General features: G+C 43.0%; 1 protein-coding gene across 4 annotated transcripts in view; it reads left to right on the forward strand.

The window, feature by feature from the left end:
• Window positions 1-18,711, forward strand: part of ldlrap1b (low density lipoprotein receptor adaptor protein 1b) — a 33,850-nt gene that overhangs the window by 9,110 nt on the left and 6,029 nt on the right. For 2 of the 4 annotated variants that reach the window (XM_037071773.1, XM_037071771.1), the window contains exons 2-7: window positions 6,663-6,805; window positions 7,616-7,728; window positions 10,454-10,568; window positions 11,748-11,820; window positions 15,864-15,959; window positions 18,346-18,479. In XM_037071773.1, the coding sequence (XP_036927668.1) occupies window positions 6,663-6,805; window positions 7,616-7,728; window positions 10,454-10,568; window positions 11,748-11,820; window positions 15,864-15,959; window positions 18,346-18,479 (674 nt within the window). The remainder of the gene's footprint in view (window positions 1-6,662; window positions 6,806-7,615; window positions 7,729-10,453; window positions 10,569-11,747; window positions 11,821-15,863; window positions 15,960-18,345; window positions 18,480-18,711) is intronic. The other 2 variants (XM_037071774.1, XM_037071772.1) reach the window with 1 other exon arrangement.

An 18,711-nucleotide genomic window follows, 5' to 3' on the forward strand; every position in this document is an offset into this window, starting at 1 on the left:
CCAGCCTCATTTCCTCTGTGTTGTCTTTGACCAAAATACCCACAGCATCCGCCACCCCTTGTCATGCTCCGCTGCTGCACAGGCTCAGTTCTCAAACCCCTTTTGATTATAATGCCAGAGACCTCCGCGCTCTCTTGCCTCTCCAAATCTCTTGTAGCATCAAAAGCGGCCCGACTGCCTCTGTAGTTGTAGCGTCATTAAAACTTCATGAAAAGCCCAGTCCTTATGCATTAATTCAAATGATCTGACCTTAAAGAAGTTAAGATGTTCCAGTTTGTACCAGAGGAGTTGGATGACCACAGCCTGGTTTTACACGCTGACATCAGACTCTCTGGGTTTCTTCTCACAGGTTCATTGAACCCCACACCTTCAGTAACCTGTCTGGTTTCTGAAGGTGTAGGGTTGGCTGCTATTTTGGCTGCTGGTGTTCATTACCGTATCAGAGAAAATTCTGGCAAATCAAACAAATGGGAAAAGGTTGTCTGATATGTTGTAGGTGCAATCTTGAATAATTCCTTTTAGATTTTAGAAGTTTTCTTTCATTCATGTGCAGACTGCTTCTCTTGAAATGGTAATTGCATCGAAAATACCACAAATTCTAGGAAGTTGAAATGTGTGTTCACGTATTCAGACAGTCTCATGCGGTCTAAAAAGACACCAGACGCACTCTTGGTGAAGAAACTTCATTGCCTTAATGATGTCTCATCGCACTTACTTACAGGAACATTTGATCCAGAAGTCTGATGTTCCTGTTTTATTAAAGCTGTCTTCCAGCTTTCTACGCTGGTATCAGTTGACAGTGTGATATAGAGATAGAAGAGGTTTGTAGACTTGTACCACAGTTCAGATGAGGTGACCGCAGCGTGAGGAAGTAGCTGCATTTACTGTCTTTGTTCCTCTCCTCTCCTCTGGTATGAGCCTTGGTGGTGGAGTGCTCAGACTTGTCAGAGGCAGGAGGAGACGGAGTGAGTTTCCATCTGACTGGCAGAGTGGACTTCCCACTGGCTGCGTGTGATTTAAAGGCTGATTACGCTTCAATAAGTGACTGCCAATGGGTTTTTTGTCCGGAGGCTGAGAGTATGGCACACTGCTACAATGACTGTTATCATAAACGGCATTTGATATGTCCTATTGAGGCCAAAAGTGTATTTTGTGTTTTTTTTTTTCTTTCTTTTCCCACAGAAGGAACCCAAACCACAGTTATCATCATATCACATCAGTTATCGCCTCTTGAAATTTCTTCCGTGACTGTCGTGTGCTCTGTTTTGGTGGAGCCTTTTTGTCATAGAGAGCTTGGTTTATGTGCATCTATTACGCGTCTGTCTATCCTGGTAGAGAAATCCCTCCTCTGTGGCTCTTCCTGAGGTTTCTTCTATTGTCTTTTTTTAGTCTCGTCTTTTTGTCTTTTAATCCCTGTTAAAAGTTTTTTTTCTTCCCATCAACTAATTTGTCGTCACTCGAATCGAGCGTCCAAGGACAGAGGATGTCGTTTACTGTACAGATTGTAAAACCCATTGAAGCAATGTCATTGTGATTTGGGGCTATATAAATGAAACTGATTTGATTTGATTTAATGTAATATAACAAGGTCTTGTATATGATACCACAACCAAGGTTTATGTATATAGACTTTTTGCGAGTATCACGCGTAGCTGTGCGGCAGATGAAAATAACAGCGGCCAAAATATCAGGTTGGAAATACGTCTGATAAATAAACTGATTAACAGCATATTAAACAACCTAATAATGTGTGGCCTATAAGTCACCTAAGTTTGCATTGACTACAGTTATCTCAAGTCCAAAATGTTGGAGGCAAAGTAGACATCTCTGGACCAGTTTGATAGAATAGACTAGTTCTACACAAGTATTTGAGATTGCAGTTATGACAAATCATCGCTTTTATAATATAATTTGTGCTTTAGTGTTTTATTAGTGTTTAAATGTATGTTATACATGGCTGTCTAAAACATATGTCAAGATTTCATTCCACATGGCCAGAATTCTATAATATTAACGGCCCAGTCGACTGCAAAAAAAAGACTTTTCCAATGAACTCTTGGCAAAATGCATGCTTCAATACCTGCTGACACCAAGATTACAGAAGTCGGCTCTCGAGGTGTCCTTGATAAAACAGATGGATTGAACAGTGAGCAGTTTGACTGCCAGGAGAACATGTGTTCCAGCTTTCTTGAATACTATAAATGTTCATAAATTGATTATACTGTACTTATACTGTACAGTTTGTCAAAGGATATCTGAAAAAAACTTGTACAAATTGTGTGTTGAAGTGGATTTCCTATTCTCTCAAAAGCACGACAACAGCACAAAGGACATTGTCACTACTGTGAGTGAGGGTTTTAGTGTTTCTTTATTTAGAAGACCCATCACTGAGAGTGAATCTGGAAGTTAATCCAATGTTGACAGATGCTGGGAAGTGTTATTTTTCAATCCCCCCTCATTCAGCGTTTTTTGTCTCTGTTCACTGAGTCCTCATCAGTAACACACATTTCCCTCTTCCTTTATGGCATGGTTGGGGTGTTTGTAGAAGTGGCGAGCTGTGAAGCTGCAATAGGTTTTCCACAGGATATTGGTGCAGGCACCTGGTCCTGTGAAGACTTGCCTGAGAAGGTGCCAAATGAAAGACCAGATGAACCCCACTGCTTCATTATCCCTATTAGTCTTTGAAGATGATTGGTTAAACAAACCCTCACGTCTCAACACTCACCGATGTTGACAGCAGCTGCGGCCCTCTACCTGCCTCCCCAATCCCATCTCCTTCCACTCGGCAAACGTCAGTGCTCCATTGCCTGCTCTCTCTGGCTCATTTACAGGCAGTGTCAACCAATCAGGCGGGCAGTGTCACTGACCAGCCAGAGCTCCGGCGGAGCCTTTGAAGTTTGCTGTAATCAGCACTGCAGCTGCAGAGAGCTGCCGTGGAGGGGGCTGCTGCTGCTGCTGCTGCTGCTGCTGCTGCTGCTGCTGCTGCTGCTGCTGCTGCTGCTGCTGCTGGTGTTGGATGGGGGGTTGGTTGTGTAAATGCAAATGTGACCAATATGAAGCTGGATTATTATTCCATTCAAAACAGCACTCTGTGCATATGCACCAGTCTAAGAATAGCTTCGAACCAGAGCTATTTCCACTCCTTTAAACGCGTCATTGTGTCCGTATTTGAAGACAGCTGTTGTTTCATTGCTCCCTCAAACTGCGACTGCAAGGTTGCAGATATTTTTGTTTTATTTTTTTGTGAAACAAGTGAAATATTAATCTACTCATCTATTTTTAAAGATTCCCGTCATCTGTGTAGTCTGGTCTTGCGGGAGCTTCCTCAGGATCTCTCGGGATGATGGGATTCCTAAAAATGCATTCAGTGTGAAGTGCTGGTCATCCCCAGAGACTGGCCTGCTGCGAGCATTTGTATGGGCAGTTGATGTGTAGAGGCTCACTTCTGATAGCTCCACTGAACCAGCACAAGCCTGCTGCTGCAACTGTTTTTATTAGGTGTATGACATCTCTCCTAAGCCTTGGATAACACAGAGCATTTTCAAAACACATCTGAAAGATTGCTGAAATCTGTGGAAGCAGACCTGTCCACCATGTTGCCTTTAGTAAATAATACAAAATACCTCTGGACAGGACTCTTGACTCGAGCAAATAGGAATGGTAAGAGATGTCATGCAAGGTGAGGATAAGCCTGAATTATCACTATCATATCTGTGTAACCGTCTGCAAATGTCCTAAGTGGCTACACCTTGTAATGGACATTTATCGTCCACTTGGTAACTTGATCTAAGTCATGAATAGGAGCTAATGATTCCTCACTGCAGATTATATTACAGCCAGGGTGCTACTTAGCTGAGCACTAATGTAGCTACAACATCGGCAGAGGAGGACGGGCTGATGTGTTCCCCACACTGAGGAGCGCAAAGACCTTGACCCTGGAGTGGGTGTTCACTGTCAGACTCACCCATCACTTAAGTATGGGCTTGGTTAGAGCTACATTTAGACCGTTGTAAACCCTCCTCCACAACCACTCACAGTTGCCTTGGTTTGGCTAGAAGAGAAAGCAATATTAGAGGTTAGCCTCCGCTGCCTCCTCCAAGTGGTTTCAGTGATCACAGAGTGTAACATCCAACATCTGGGCTGACATCTGGCATTTTGCAGGTGATTAGTAAAACACACCTTAGAATAGGTCTGTTATTATGTGTTTATTCATTTTGTACATTTAATAAATGGAAGATCCATATAAACTGGAAATGCTAATCAATAACTGTTTAGACATTAAAGCTATTACAAGGCTAAAACCAATACTCAGTGAAGGCTCAAATTAAAACGTTTACTTGAGCAAGCAACAAGATCCATCGAGGTACAGTAGGTATTGCTTAAGTCAAACAAGTGTTTAAAGAATCCTCTGTCCAAGAGAAAATGAAAGCACTCAAGCTGTAATGTGGAAAACAACTTGAACTTTTGTTTGAGTGCTTGATCACTTGACATATTAATCAGCTTCATTATTAAGTTTTTTCAAATTTTCTGAAAGGAAAAAAAAAAAAAATTATTTTATTTTCATGTTAGACTCGCCATGCATCGCCTGACTAATTCACAAATGCAAAATGTCTCTGAAAATAATCGGACACACCTCCATCCAAACAGAGCAATGAGGTAGCGAGGTAGCACTGAGCAACACATGCAAGTTGGTGTGGTGCCTAGATTGTTTTCAAGCAGGATAAGAAATGTCAGCCTACTCAAAAATGATCTCGTATGACAGTTCAACAGTACACTAAAAATGTGTTTTGAGAACATTTGAGGGCAGAAAAAGTCCATGCAGTAACATAATCTGATCTGAGTTGCAGAGCCTGGTGCATTACGCTGGACGGATTAGATCAATCAAGCTTGAATCACTTTTCTAAATGAAATTACATGCGACTTTTCATATCTGGACCAGTGACGCTCGTATTTCAGTCTTCATATGAAACTCACCCCATTTTTAGGGCTGTGATCCCTTAAAAGGGACGGCAACGGATGGAAATTTGTCTGAAACTGGGGGGAGACCAGATGTATCTGCCAGAACAAATAACACACGAGCTTGGCAGGTTTGTCTGGTTCCCAGGCTAATATAAGACCAAGAGAACCAGCAAATAAGAAGCTGGAACCAGAGAATTGACAATTATAGTTATAGTTATATATAATTGATAATTAAGTGATTTATCAACATTGTCACCAGTAATGTATCTGTCAATTTAAGCAACAAAGTATATTCACTCAATGAAGACTCATTGTCTCTATACATTTCTTTTCTTTTTTTTTTTTTTGCTTGAACCCAATATTTAGGACCATTGATAGTTTTGTAAAGCTCATGATCAGAAGCTTTTTTGCAAAGTCTAGCTGGCTGTACGTCCCAAATCTCCTTAGAAAGAAACCCAATAGTGATGACCACAGACCTCTAATTGGATCCTTCTACAGGGTGTGATTTTGTTGCTTGTGTTTCCTAATGGACCTCCTGATGAGACAAATGGATCTCTCTGCCCCACACTCAATACCACCTCATAGTACTAAGTCAATAAACATTTTATGAGCTTCAAGGAGAAGTTAGCATGTTTACTCTCAGAGCAAAAGGCCGAAGCCGTTTGTTGTCGACTTATCCAAACTTCCACCCTGAAATGTTGTTTCTGCTTCGGCTGTCTCAGAAAACATGTGCAGCTGCAGGTTTTTGGGGTTATTCAAGGCAGACCAGTTTGCACAAGTTTTCTCTCCATCATCGCTCCCTCTCTATGGTGTAGTCCTGTGACCAGGCACCTCCGGCTGTCTTCATACTGATATAATATGAAGAGAAGGACACTGCCCAGAGCAGTTCACCCAGCATTCCTGTGAGAAAAGCAATGACACAAAACTACAGCCTCAGTGTTTCCTTCACTAGAAAAATGTACATTATTGAGTACCGGATAAGTGTGATTATCTGTGATGCTGGAGGAGGTTATCTTTTATGAACGACTCCACCGGCAGTAGTTGACAGGATCGCAAATGAGTTCTGGCAAACAGTCAAGAGGGCCAGATTTATCTTGTATGAAAACTGGAAAAAAAATATGTCAGGAATGGGCGAATAAATCACATTTTATTTTCAGTTAAGATTTGGGATACTTTCGGAACAGCAATAGATGTTGTTAAATGACCCTCTGGGTTCTTGCCAGATAATCCTTTTTTTCTGAAAAATAAAAATCTGGTTATCAAAATATAAAGGTTACACATGTTAGTCAAAAACTGGAATCATTATGCTTTTATGTACAAAGCCCTCACAATCCACACACCTGCTTCCCCGGCTATTTCCCCTTCACTGTACAATCCAGTCCAGACGAGCAGAACTACAGTTTGGATTTTTATTAGATATCCAAGAATTATTTTAACTTACAGTAGAACATATTTCTCATTTATTTTAGCCTATGAAACATACTTTCATTGAGATTACTTGCTTCTACTGTCACCCATAGGCTATGAGGAAATGTTTTGGCTGCTGCTGTCACATCTAAAGCAGCTGAGTCAGACAATCCTCCAAGTGTGCTGTACTGACACATGTCTAATAGAGTATCTCTTAGCCTACCTCACAGTACAAGCAGTGAGGGTTGTTGGTGAGTGGAAGTGTCACTGGTGGGGTGTGTGTCTATCATCTGCAGAGCTCCCAGAGAACTGGACAGACACGAGGGAGACCCTGCTGGAGGGGATGGTGTTCCAGCTCAAGTACCTGGGGGTCACGATGGTTGAGCAGCCCAAAGGAGAGGAGCTGTCTGCGGCGGCTGTCAAGAGAATAGTGGCCACGGTGAGAGACACACACACACACACACACACACACACACACACACACACACACACACACACACACACACACACACACACACACACACACACACACACTGGACACAACTGGAATAGCTTAAACACACTCGGAGAGCTATTCCCAGAAAGTTTCTCTCAAACACATATAATATCCTCCCCACATGATCACCACTGCTAGTTGGAAATCATCATCATCCAGTAATTTTCTCTCCTATTTATGACCTGACTGACACCTCGGTGAAATGTGACTGTTTGCCCTCCTACTGCCCCCCCAAGGCCCAGGCTGACATTTAGAGGAGGATGCAATTAGTTTGGACACTGTTGCTCAGTATATAGCTCAGCCAGCTTAATCGTGGTAGAAAAGGCTTAATGTTATTGGATCTGGCAGCTCAGTGGATAATGAAGTTAGCGGTGGCAGAATGGTGGGACTCGGGACATGGTGATGTATGGAGAGCAAGGCGGAGGCTCTGATTGGGTTTAATCTGTTGGCTGCCCTTGGTGTTGCTCCGAAAAGGATGTTAGGCTGCTGAATGGGATATTTTTTAACTTGTCACGCTGTGTAACATTTTGTTAAATATGATGTCAGCATGATGCCTCTGTGATGTTAGTTTTGATGCTTTATCATATATCCACAGATTTAACTTCTCTTATGATTGGCATCTTTTGACGTATCCCATGTGTCGATTTTGATCGGCTTGCCTGATCAAAAAGTAGCCGTGTGAGTTTTAATTTGCATAAATAAAATGCTGATACCTCTCACACCTTTTTTTTCTCCTTCTTTCTGTCCTTCCAGGCGAAAGCTAGTGGGAAAAAACTCCAGAAAGTCACATTAAAGGTCTCCCCGCGAGGAATCATCCTCTATGACAGTGCCTCCAACCAGCTGATAGAAAACATCTCCATATACAGGTCAGTCCACCGATCCGCCACTATTCCTGATACGTTCAGTGACCCTGACTCAGTTGGGCGGCCCCAGTTATGAAACACTTCCACCCTAAACTTGTCCTTATCACCTACAATAAAACAAAAGTTGTTATTCCCTCATCCATCACTGTAAGGAGGTGTGGTAGTCAAGGGATAAAGAGAGAGGGAGTACTCGGTCTATCAGCAGGATTTGTCATCAATCTCAACTCTCAACTCTCCTGGGAGCACTACAACAGCTGTATGTCTGAGCTTGACACACACACACACACACACGTACGCACATACACATGCACGTTCTCTCTAGTAAATGCCTGCAGATCCCACTTGCCTGCCACAGCCTGCAAGCTCAAAGCTGCCTAACCTCCATTGGCCTCGAGCTTATGAGCCAAACTTGAATCACTTTTCTAAAATTCCACATTTATGAGTCCACGCATTGAGGTGAGATGGGACTTTCCATCATTTTTCCAAGCATGAATAGGCTTATGTTAAATTATTTCTTCTAAAAGCTGGCAGATGGAGGACAAAACTCAGCTGCTGGCAGTTATCGAAAGTCATTCTAGAAGAGTTTTATTTACAGGTTGTCTACACTGACTTTTTTATTCAATTTTGCATTGGTGGTTATTGAACTACTACCCAGCTGTACAGCTCAAGAGCAATCAGAATAGACTTAAATTCTCAGACATACTGCATTTATCTATATTAAAAATCAGGTTCCCACATCACAGGTGTTTTTTTTTTGTCAGATTCAACCCGAGAGAGCATTGCACACCAAAATCCGATAACAGAGAGGAGGGGACACTTTGACTAAATATAACTGATGCAGAAACTGGGGGTCAAGGTCAGCATCAGTTAAAGACAGGGTTGCAGTGATACACTGGTTTCATGGTGTACAGAGAGATATAGAGATATTGAGATATAGCTAACAATTAATCTGGTGATAATTGTTTTGATCCATCATTTTGGTATTAAATATGGAAAATTATCCTTCACATTTCCTTAAAGCCTTGTTCAAATTGATTTTGTTTGACCGTCTGCAGCCAATCCAGTAGCTGTTGCTCATCTCATTTTAGAAGCAGGACACAGCAAGTTTAGCATTTTTGCTTGATAAGATAATTAAAAAAGTGTGGCCAACATTGCTGCTTCATTTTCTGTAGATTGTGTTACAGTTAGCTTGCTGGAGCCATATTTTGCACCATAGAAATTATGCAAAATCTGACTGAACTACAACTCTATAACACCTAATTGTGTTCATGAGCTGTGTGTCACAGGCATTGCTTCATACTATCCTGGCAAACGGCCAGATAAGCAGGTCAAACCTGTTGTTTTATATCAGCAGCATGCCCCTGTATCTTTCACCTCACACAGTATCTTTGCCCAGTGTCTCTCCCTCCGAACCAGCCTTCAACATTCCAAAACCTTCCAAGGGGGTCCTGATCACTTCAGCTCTACTGAAGATGTCTCCACAAGTTTCAGATATTAATTTACCGTAACTTGCGGCTGCTCTTTCTTTTAGTTTGTGTGCAAAAAAAAAAAGTGCAATCTTGGAATGCCACTCCGGTAAAATGCTGCGCTGATAATGGATTCTCTCATTTGAAGAATACGAGGGAAAATACGACAGCAGTTAAAAGGCTGACTGCGTGTGGTGAGTCCAGCTGTGACCTCGGGATGGTGTGAAGACATAAAGCAGCTGGTTGTATCTCGCACCCCATTGGAGCTCTCCTCCCCAGACATCAGCTGGGAAGATGGACGACCAATAAAAGAAATGGATTTGCCTAGACACCCAATTTCCCAGACGCCCTCCCTCCCCATCACAGGCCCGTAAATATCCACCGTGTTGTGCAGACCGCAGATGGTGATTCTTAAACCTCTCCAAACTTTTCCTCCCTTGCTTTTATTTATTGATTTAGCATCCCCACACCTTCTATTCATTAGTTAACCAAGTGTGCAACTGTCCCCCAGTGAAGTTTGAGCACAGCGCTGATGTTCAAAGGGAGAGGAAGGACAGATGGCAGACATTCATTATAGCCTTCCTCCATCGTTTTGGGTCTCCCTCCCCAACTGGCCAGTGTCCCTGTCATTACGATGATGACATGGTGCCGAAAAATCTATTTGTGGAGCATTACAGCTTCATTTCAAACTCCTTTACTGCACCTGAGACTGACAAGCAAGACTGATACCTCTCTCACACAGGCTACAGCACAATCTCTGTTCAGAAGATGACCTTCTGCACCACAACACGATGACGAACAATTGCCTCTGTCTGCACGAATCTTTTCACGTGCAGCTTTAATTTAAAACTCTCGGTGTGTCAAAGCTTTAAAACAGGTGGACACGGTGGGAGTGTGATGTTGTAACGTGTTTTGAAAAGCAAAAAGAAGTGGCATCCGTCAAACAGCACAGATGTCCTCTGTGCATGTGTTCAGTTCAAATTTGCGACATTGTTGAGCTCGGTACCTGTGCACAGCTGGGGTGTGTGTTTGATCGTGTGCCGAGCAGCGAGATTACAAGTGCAGCCGGGAACATTTAAGAGAAATGCTGGATTGAACAGTTTGGATCAGATTGCTGGACAAGCTTAAGGGCTTAGTGCAGATGAAGTTGCATGACGGCTGCACTTGATCTGTGATCACCCCTGTGAAGTCTTAGAGTTTTTTATTAAAGCGTGTGCATCTGTGTGTTTTTTTTTTTGTTTGTTTGTTTTTTTTCCATGCAGAATATCATATTGCACAGCGGACAAGATGCACGACAAAGTGTTTGCCTACATTGTCCAGAGCCAACACAATGAGACTCTGGAGTGTCACGCCTTCCTCTGCCCCAAGAGAAAAATGGTAAGAAAATGAGTCTGTGGGATTACATTTCTGTGTAAACAAGTATGCAGTTTACTGTGAGCGGACAAAGACTTCGAAACCAACTGGATCCAATTTTAGATATAATGTTTCCCTTTAATTATAGAAACAGTTGAATACATGAAATGAACTTACTTGCTTTCTTGTAGAAAGTAAGATAAGAAAATGGAGACCATGCTGTCTGTTTGTTACAGTAAATATGAAGCTACAGCGAGCATGTTAGCGTAGCTTAACATAAAGATTGGAAACAAGGGGAAAGAGCTAGGGTGTCTTTTTCTGAAGGTCAAAATCTGCTTACCATCACTTCTACAGCTCAGTTTAAGCTGAATTAATCCATAGGGCGGACTATATCTTGGCCAGTTAAAACCACACACAAACAACATCCGAACAACTGGATTAATCAAACAAGATGCAGATACGTGTTAATAATAAGCGAGCTTTTAAAGGAGCTGATGGGGGTTTTTGTTGCCTTCTTTCAGACTAGCTCTTTCCATTGCTAAGCTATTTGGCTGCTGGTTGGTATCTGTTTTCTCAAACACTTGGCAAGAATTTGAACTATTCCTTTAATACCATTAGTTTCATATGAATACAAGTGTAGTGAAATAAGGCCCCAGACTGTCTCTATCAATACAGGCTACAGATTCTGCAGAATTCTGCATTCGGATATTTGACTCAGCTTTCGCCCCCCGGCAATCTGCAGAAAGTACTAGACCTAAGAACAACTGTACTGCCACATTTTGAGTCACACTTTCCTTGTATGCGCACAGATGTCTAGGTATTAAGTCAAGAGAAAGAGGAGGAGTGAGAGCTCGAAGGGTGGGGAGGTTGTCATCTCTCCCTGGCACTCACTCCATCCCCGGAGGTTTGAGGAACGAGTGAGCCACTCCCTCCTCTTCCTTCCCCTCACCAATTTAGTTCTGGCCAAAAGGCCATGTATCCTCCCAGTTACATAAACAACTTGTCATGGAGCTCACGGGTTTTTCTGTTCCTCCTCTTCAAGTGTCTATGGAGGAACTCCGTGTGAATGTCACCAGTTCCTGTTTTGAACTCACTGTTAACTTCCTGACTCCTTTTTCCATCAGGCGGATGAGATGCATATGAATATTACTCATCTTCCTTTAATTCTTCGCTTCATCTCCCTCTTGTCTGTCTCTCCAACAGGCCCAGGCAGTAACCCTAACAGTGGCTCAGGCCTTCAGAGTGGCGTTTGAATTCTGGCAGGCTGCCAAAGAAGGTACGCATGGTCACCTCTTCCAGGGACCGGAGGAGTGTGACGGATGAGTGAAAACGTCTTTCTCCTCTTCCCTCTCCTCCCCCACTGTTGTTATTCCCTCCACTTATTGTGTACATCCTCTTTCCTCCTTCTTAGCAGCCGAACAGCAATCCTGTCTTTTATCCTGATGTTTCTGGCACAGCATACAAACATTCATTTTCTTTCTGGCCTTGGCCTTGACATCCTCAAGACGGGGTCATGTGAAACACCGGAGCGCCGCTCAGCTGTTCTAGACAGTCAGCGTTGTTCTTATCTCACATACACACACTCGTATACATTAGAGGAATGTCCCCATTGATTTAACCAGTCCCCCCCCCATCACGGAGTAAATCTTCTGTTCTTTTACAGTGAGAAGAGCAGTCATGTGTGGGAGCTGGGTAGCTCAGGTTATGTTTATATTTATATATTATTTTATTTTTCTTGTCAAACTTACAAACCTTTCAACCTCGTGAAATGTCCGAGCACACAGAGGAGATAAGCAGACGGGGCGTGTTGAGGCAGTCAGAGTGCTGTGGAAGGACGGTGCCACACAGTCTTTTGTACAGCATGTATGACTCCAGAGTAAATGAGCGGTTCTTGCCACATAATAGTGGCATCTGCACCACCACCTCCCGCTCTTCTTCACCGTATTTACATGGGTGTTGCTGTGTCTGTGCTCTTTGAATTTTATGATTATCCATTGTTGCTGTCCATCTTGTTTTGCACCTGGCGCCCCCCACCCTTCCCTGTCGAGTTATTTTCTTTTCCCTCTCCTCCAACCCCCCCATCACAGCGTTCGCTTCGGTTTATTATGAAAAGGAGACGGGCAAAGAGGAGGTGAGTGAAAGAGGGGGATGGGGATGAGAAGAGAGGGCAAGAGAGCATGAAAGGCGGGGCAGAGAGGGGTGTCGGGGTGTAAGAGAGAAAGGAAAATGATTGTGCGCGTGTGTCAGTGGGAGCTCAGCCCCCTGACAGATTCAGTGTTGGTGCCATTGATCCTGTCTGATGTGAAGGCGGGTTTATTTATTCAGTCCTTTGGAGACACACACTGTATGAAAATTCAGCCTTTTTTTTGTTTTTACTCCACATCTTCTTCTTCTTCTTTCTCTTCAACAACTGTGGTGTTCAGGAATGTTTTCATGTGGGCACATTTCCATTCAAGGGAGGGATTATTTTCCCCCAGATCAAGGCCACAGCCTCCTTGCCTCGTGCCTCTTCATTAGGTTGTTTTGTACTTTTGAGTCGAATATTAAAATCTGCTGCCTTGTTTGCTCCTTCCCTTCCCTCACCATTCACTTCTGCTCGTCTTCGTTTTCGCCCAAGTACAGTGACCTGTTTTAATTTGCCGAGCTGTTTTCCTTCTAGTTCGGTAAGATGTCACTGATGAAGGGGAACCAGTGCCTCGCTGGTAGGAGGGCTGTGGAGGGGAACGGAGGATTATTTTTCAAAATAGAAGTAGTGGTGTTCTGTTGTGGCAGAGAGGAACAGAGAGAGCTTGGGGGGGGGGGGGGGATCCTTTTGAGTCTGTTTCATGAAAGTTAGAAGACCCAGAGGAAAGGGGCAGGAAGGGGGGCTATCTACTTTATGTTAGTCTAGTATTGCTGCTTCTGTTTCCTACACACTCTGCTCCACCACCCACAGTGTTTCTCCACAGCCCACCACACATTCCTGACCCACATTCCTCTGTATATTACAGTTCCTGTCCCTTTTCATAGAATATTCTCTGTAAACTCTACAGCCAGCTTTGAACTGGGTTATGTTTAGGTTGCTTCCATGTTTAGCGGGAGTTTGATCCTCAAGTCAGACGGAAGACTACGCGCAGGAAAGGCCATGCGGGAAAACGTGTGCCTGGGGAAGTTTTTGTAGCTCTGCCATCACTAAGCTACCTGGACTCATGAGAATTTGGAGGTTTTTAGACCCCCAAGGATGGTGATGAAATAAAAGCACCTACTTGGTGTAAGCAGGTTTCCTTCACATGGACAGAAATGGACTTTTAGCCTGTAGCCGCAGAATTGAAAGTCTGAGTGAGACTGGATTAGCATTTTGTCACGTTTCATCACAGCAGTCTCATGTTTTCCTGAGTGACTTTCCTGTGATATTTGAGTTAAGGCGGAGATGTATATGCTTACATTTGTGTATAGACTCCACTTAGTCCCAAAGGGGACTGCAGTGGGATCCACTGAACCAAAAAAAGGCTGCTGTCCCTGCAGAAACTGATGTCTTCACAGCATTTCACTTTACTGTAACCAGGAGAAGGCAGCTTCTGTCAGAGCCAATGATTTAGGAAGTAATGAATCAAACTTAACTGACACTTATGTGCTTCACATTGTGCGTGATGAGGACGCACACTGAGAGAGGACAGAAGCATCTTCGGTCACAATCATGTCTCCCAGCCCCATGATGAAGGACATCTCAAGTTAATCAGGGCAAATATATTAACAGGGTCTAAAATATTCTTTACATACATGCAATGTAACAATTTACTAATGTTGTATAGTTACCACTCATGTAGGTTAACAAGAGGTGTAGATGAGAGGTGATTAGGGTTGATGCTGGGTAGTAACCATAGACTTTGAAATTATGTTTAATTGTAACACTAGTGTGGTTAAGATCTGGTTCGGTTCAGGCACAAAAACACCTGCTCAGGGTCAGGGAAAGTTAAATGCAAGATCTTTTGTTGTAGACTGGAATGTGGAAGAGAAGATTCCTTGTTTTACATCTAGAGGTGCTCTACAGCACACCAAGGGTTTGTATTGTGTGCCTGTGAAATACGTGTCTTTTATCGGGGTGATTTTCTTGTGCGCTTGTTTGTCTACAAACTTGCATATTATTTATATCTTGAAAACATTTTTCATTGTATTCTTTGCAGATACAGTAGGGTCTGAAAGTCTTAGACCAAAGTATTTTCGAAAGAATGTTCTCACCAAAATCTCTATTCTTGTAACAAAACCTGGAATTAAGGAACAAGTTTAAGGATTCAGAAAGTAAATGAAATTGTTAGAGGTTATAATGTTATTCTAAGCTATGACGGCATCAGATCATGGCTAGACAAATGTTTTTAGGGCAGAGTGCAGGAAGCTGTATCAGACTTTATCCACAGCACATTCAGGCAGACCCAGTGTGACCACACCATCAGAACATCCTTATCTTTTAAATTTTATTGCTTATTTTTACTATTGTTCCTGTTGTTGTCATATGTTTATGTTTTTGTAATATTCTGTCGCTGCTGTGACAAACAAATTTCCCCGTCTGCGGGACATTAAAGGACTTCTGATTCTTATGCTGAGAAGGATTGATACTGCAGCAGGATAATGAGCCCAGCCACACCTCAAACATTTGCAAGAGCTACTTGAAGGCTACAGTCACCTGACCTCAACCCTATTGAACATGTAGGCGGGCGTTTGAAGAATAAGAAAGACATAAAATGAAGCGTTCTAGTGGTCTCAGCCTTTTGGACCCCATCAATATAGTATAACCTTTGAAGATGATCTAATTAACTTGTTTGCATACAACGATAATGGAGTTGTCTTTCCTGCAAATTTGATTTTACCACTGTCTTTTTGTTTAACTGCAATATGAAGCTGCTCTGTTGCACACTGAGTTTGAGAGAATCAAATAGAAAACTCTTAGTTGCATTGTGTAGAAAAAACCTTCTCCCCAGCAGGTGAGAGTGTTTGGAGTGAGCCGAGCCTATTATCCATCTGACCCAGATGCTATGCCTCCCCTATTTACTGTACTCGGTGCTGTATGAGGTAAAACACGTGTTACAATGTTTGAAGGCCTGGCCCTCTACAGTAGGTTTCAGTTGACAGACGGCTTGAGTAATTTGTTTACACATGTTATATGCTTGGTTAGCGGAACACGTCATAATCACTTTTTACAGCAGCTAGAAAAGTAAACAGTTCCTTTATAGGTGCACTGTGAGTGCACTCACCCCATGGTAACAGCTTGTCTCCACTGACTCTTTTTTTTTTTCCTTCCCTTCCCTCTTTGTCCTCCTCTACTTGTGTGTCGTCCACGCGCAGAGAAGGAGAAACGAGTGAAGTCGGGTTCAGACGGGGAAGGAGCCAGTAGCTCGCAGTCGGACAGCTCAGCCAGCCTGGGTAGCCTGAAGGGAGGAGGTGAGTCACCCATCATCACATCTTTGTCTCCCCCTCGCCGTCCCCATCGAGCAGCTGTATCCTCGGGGCGGGGGGAAGATGGCTCGTCATCCACTTGTCAGAGGTTGGCTGACACTGAGGCTGCGGGTCAGCTGACTACAACCTGGATTTGGGAGGTTATTCTTTCTCACTGGCATCATTACAGTGAGCAGCCAATGATATTTTTTAAAGGGATTATGAGTGATGATAATATCTCTCATTAATTTGAAAACATTAAGCTCCCTTCCTGTGTTATAGGTCCATTAAAAACAAATCTCTCTTAACTGATCCGCATGACTGTTTATGATGATAGAGAGCTCCTCATGGACAACCTGTCATATTCAGTCTGACTCTGGAAGTCCAGTTATGGTTCTGTTTGTGGTCATGAAATCATGAAACCATCATTTCATTTGACCTTCTTGTTGATCGGACTTATAAGACTCCAGGGCTTGAAGCGCGGGTCAGGCCTTTTAGACATGCTGTTGATATCCAGTGAGCCAGACAACCTGAAGGCATTATTAGCTCCACATTTTGTCCACAGCCTCAGATCTGAACGTCCTATTGCCTGTAGCACAATAGCTGTACACTTAGTCCTCATAATGCTCTCTCTTTGTTAGACCGTTCTGTGTGGGCCATTTTCCTGTCAGACTTTGTAGGACTGAAAAACCTCCTATTGCTGCTGGAGGTTTTGAGATCGAGATAGTCCTTTTTTATTTATTTTTATTTATTTTTTTCTGCAGACAAACATCTGAAAACATCAGCTGTGTACTGAGTATCCCTCACTGCTGGTGGCCTCCAGCCAGAGAGGGATCTCTCCAAATCTGTTCTGACACTATACGTGGCCCTGAATGTTTATCGTTTTAGTGCCAACACAGATTTTAAGGATGATCCGTGGTTAGAAGAGTCAACTAAGTAGGACTTGGAAACAGACTCTGGTGACAGAGAGGATTGGTGTGTGGTGGGTCTTTCAACTGCAAGCGGATTGCATTTCTATAATAAATAAATAAATGAATAAATAAAAAAAATGTAAGCATAGTGGATGCTTCTGAATGCTTTTTGAAACAAGCAAGGCATTTTTCTAAAGCAGTGATTGGGGACAACAGGACTTCAGAGCTATCAGTAGGTCACAGCTATGTACCCTTCACTTTGGCTGATCAGATTGCATGCCACCGCTGCTAAGTCAGAGGGCCTCTCAGGATCAGTGGCGTTGTCAGAGGTGAGTCAGCTTTTATGTGTGAGACATGATACCTTCAGCGCTCCCCCAACGCCAGGCCTCTTACAGTCGCTGGAAAACAGAAATGACTCTTCTTCTTGCGTTAGTCTCTGATTGTTGCAGGATTGTTGCCTGCCTGAAAGTGACTGCCTTTACACAGTCCCCTCATCGTCACAGGGCTGCAACTGTTGTTCACCTTATTGATTGATCTGCTAGTTTTTTCCACTATTAATCATTAATCCGTTACTGCTGAAAGTGACATATTTGCATTGCTTTTGTCTGACCATGAGTTCAGAATAGAAAGACAGTTTTTTACTTTCCTAAATGACAAAGCAAACCAGTACATCCGTACGCAGGTTACTTTACTTTTCATTCATTACTTGCAAATCATTGCAGCTCTAGTCACATTGTGCCAGCTGTGCTTTACTCCCATAGCCCTACTTCCACCTTAACAAAAAATCTACGCTGTTAAATGAAAGGCATTACCAACAGATGAGCCTTGACACCCCCCCCCTTTCCTCTTGGATATCAGTCCTAGTCCCACAATATTGCCTTCTTCACAACAGCAGAATAAATGCCGTTAAGCCAGTGTTGACTGAGAGGACAGGTTGAAGGGACTCTCTTTAAAATGTAGAAAATTAGGAAAAAGGTCATTTAACGGTACTAAGTTTGAGCATTGAAGAGTGAGTGTAGGATTGTGCTATCATTAGAAGGGTCTTTACGTTTTTTCCAGGTCTCTATGGACAACATTAGCCTGAAGAGTAGACCGAAATTAGTGTTCGCACTAGTTATTGACACGCATTAATCATCAGCCAAGACCATTACAAGCCAATCCCATTACAGATCAGTGGTGTCACTGTGGTTAGGCGTGTGAGTCAGAGGGTTACTCCATGCTCACTAATCACAAAGTGACAATTCACAGATGGCTGTATCCATTAGATACATTTGAGCCTTCAAGTGCGCTTTAACATTCACCATGGCTTAATAAACTTTGTGAACCTACGCTCCTGTTCCCTGTATGATAATCAGAGGATCCATTCAAATACATTTATCTTCATAATGAATCCAGTGGTGAATGTGAAGGGTTGCATGTCAAGTTTTGTATATTTATGTTAGATTTTCTCAAAGTGCTGCTTGTTTTGTTTTGTGTTACAGAGGTAGCCACAGCAAAACTCCTGGATTTGGCAGAGGGAGCCAACGTGGCGCTGGTCCACTCAGGAACAAAGCAGACTGAATCGGATCCCTTTATGGTGCATAATCACGCAACAGAGAACAACAATACTGTATGGGTAAGATGAGAGCCGGGCTGGTCAGGAAGTTTCGTTTGCTTAGGCCTGATAAGGTGGGAGGAGGAGAATGCCACGCAGGAAACACTGATCGGTTATCCTGGTGATGTACTATACCTGCTGTATTTCAAGGAGTGGATTCTACAGTTGCGCAGCTGCTATGCAGAGTCAGACAATAACCCATTGAACAGAACTGGCCTCATCAAATGGTCACATAGCAGGAGAGGGTGTGGGG

This window comes from Acanthopagrus latus, chromosome 16, assembly GCF_904848185.1.
Source record: "Acanthopagrus latus isolate v.2019 chromosome 16, fAcaLat1.1, whole genome shotgun sequence".
NCBI classification, from domain to species: domain Eukaryota; kingdom Metazoa; phylum Chordata; class Actinopteri; order Spariformes; family Sparidae; genus Acanthopagrus; species Acanthopagrus latus.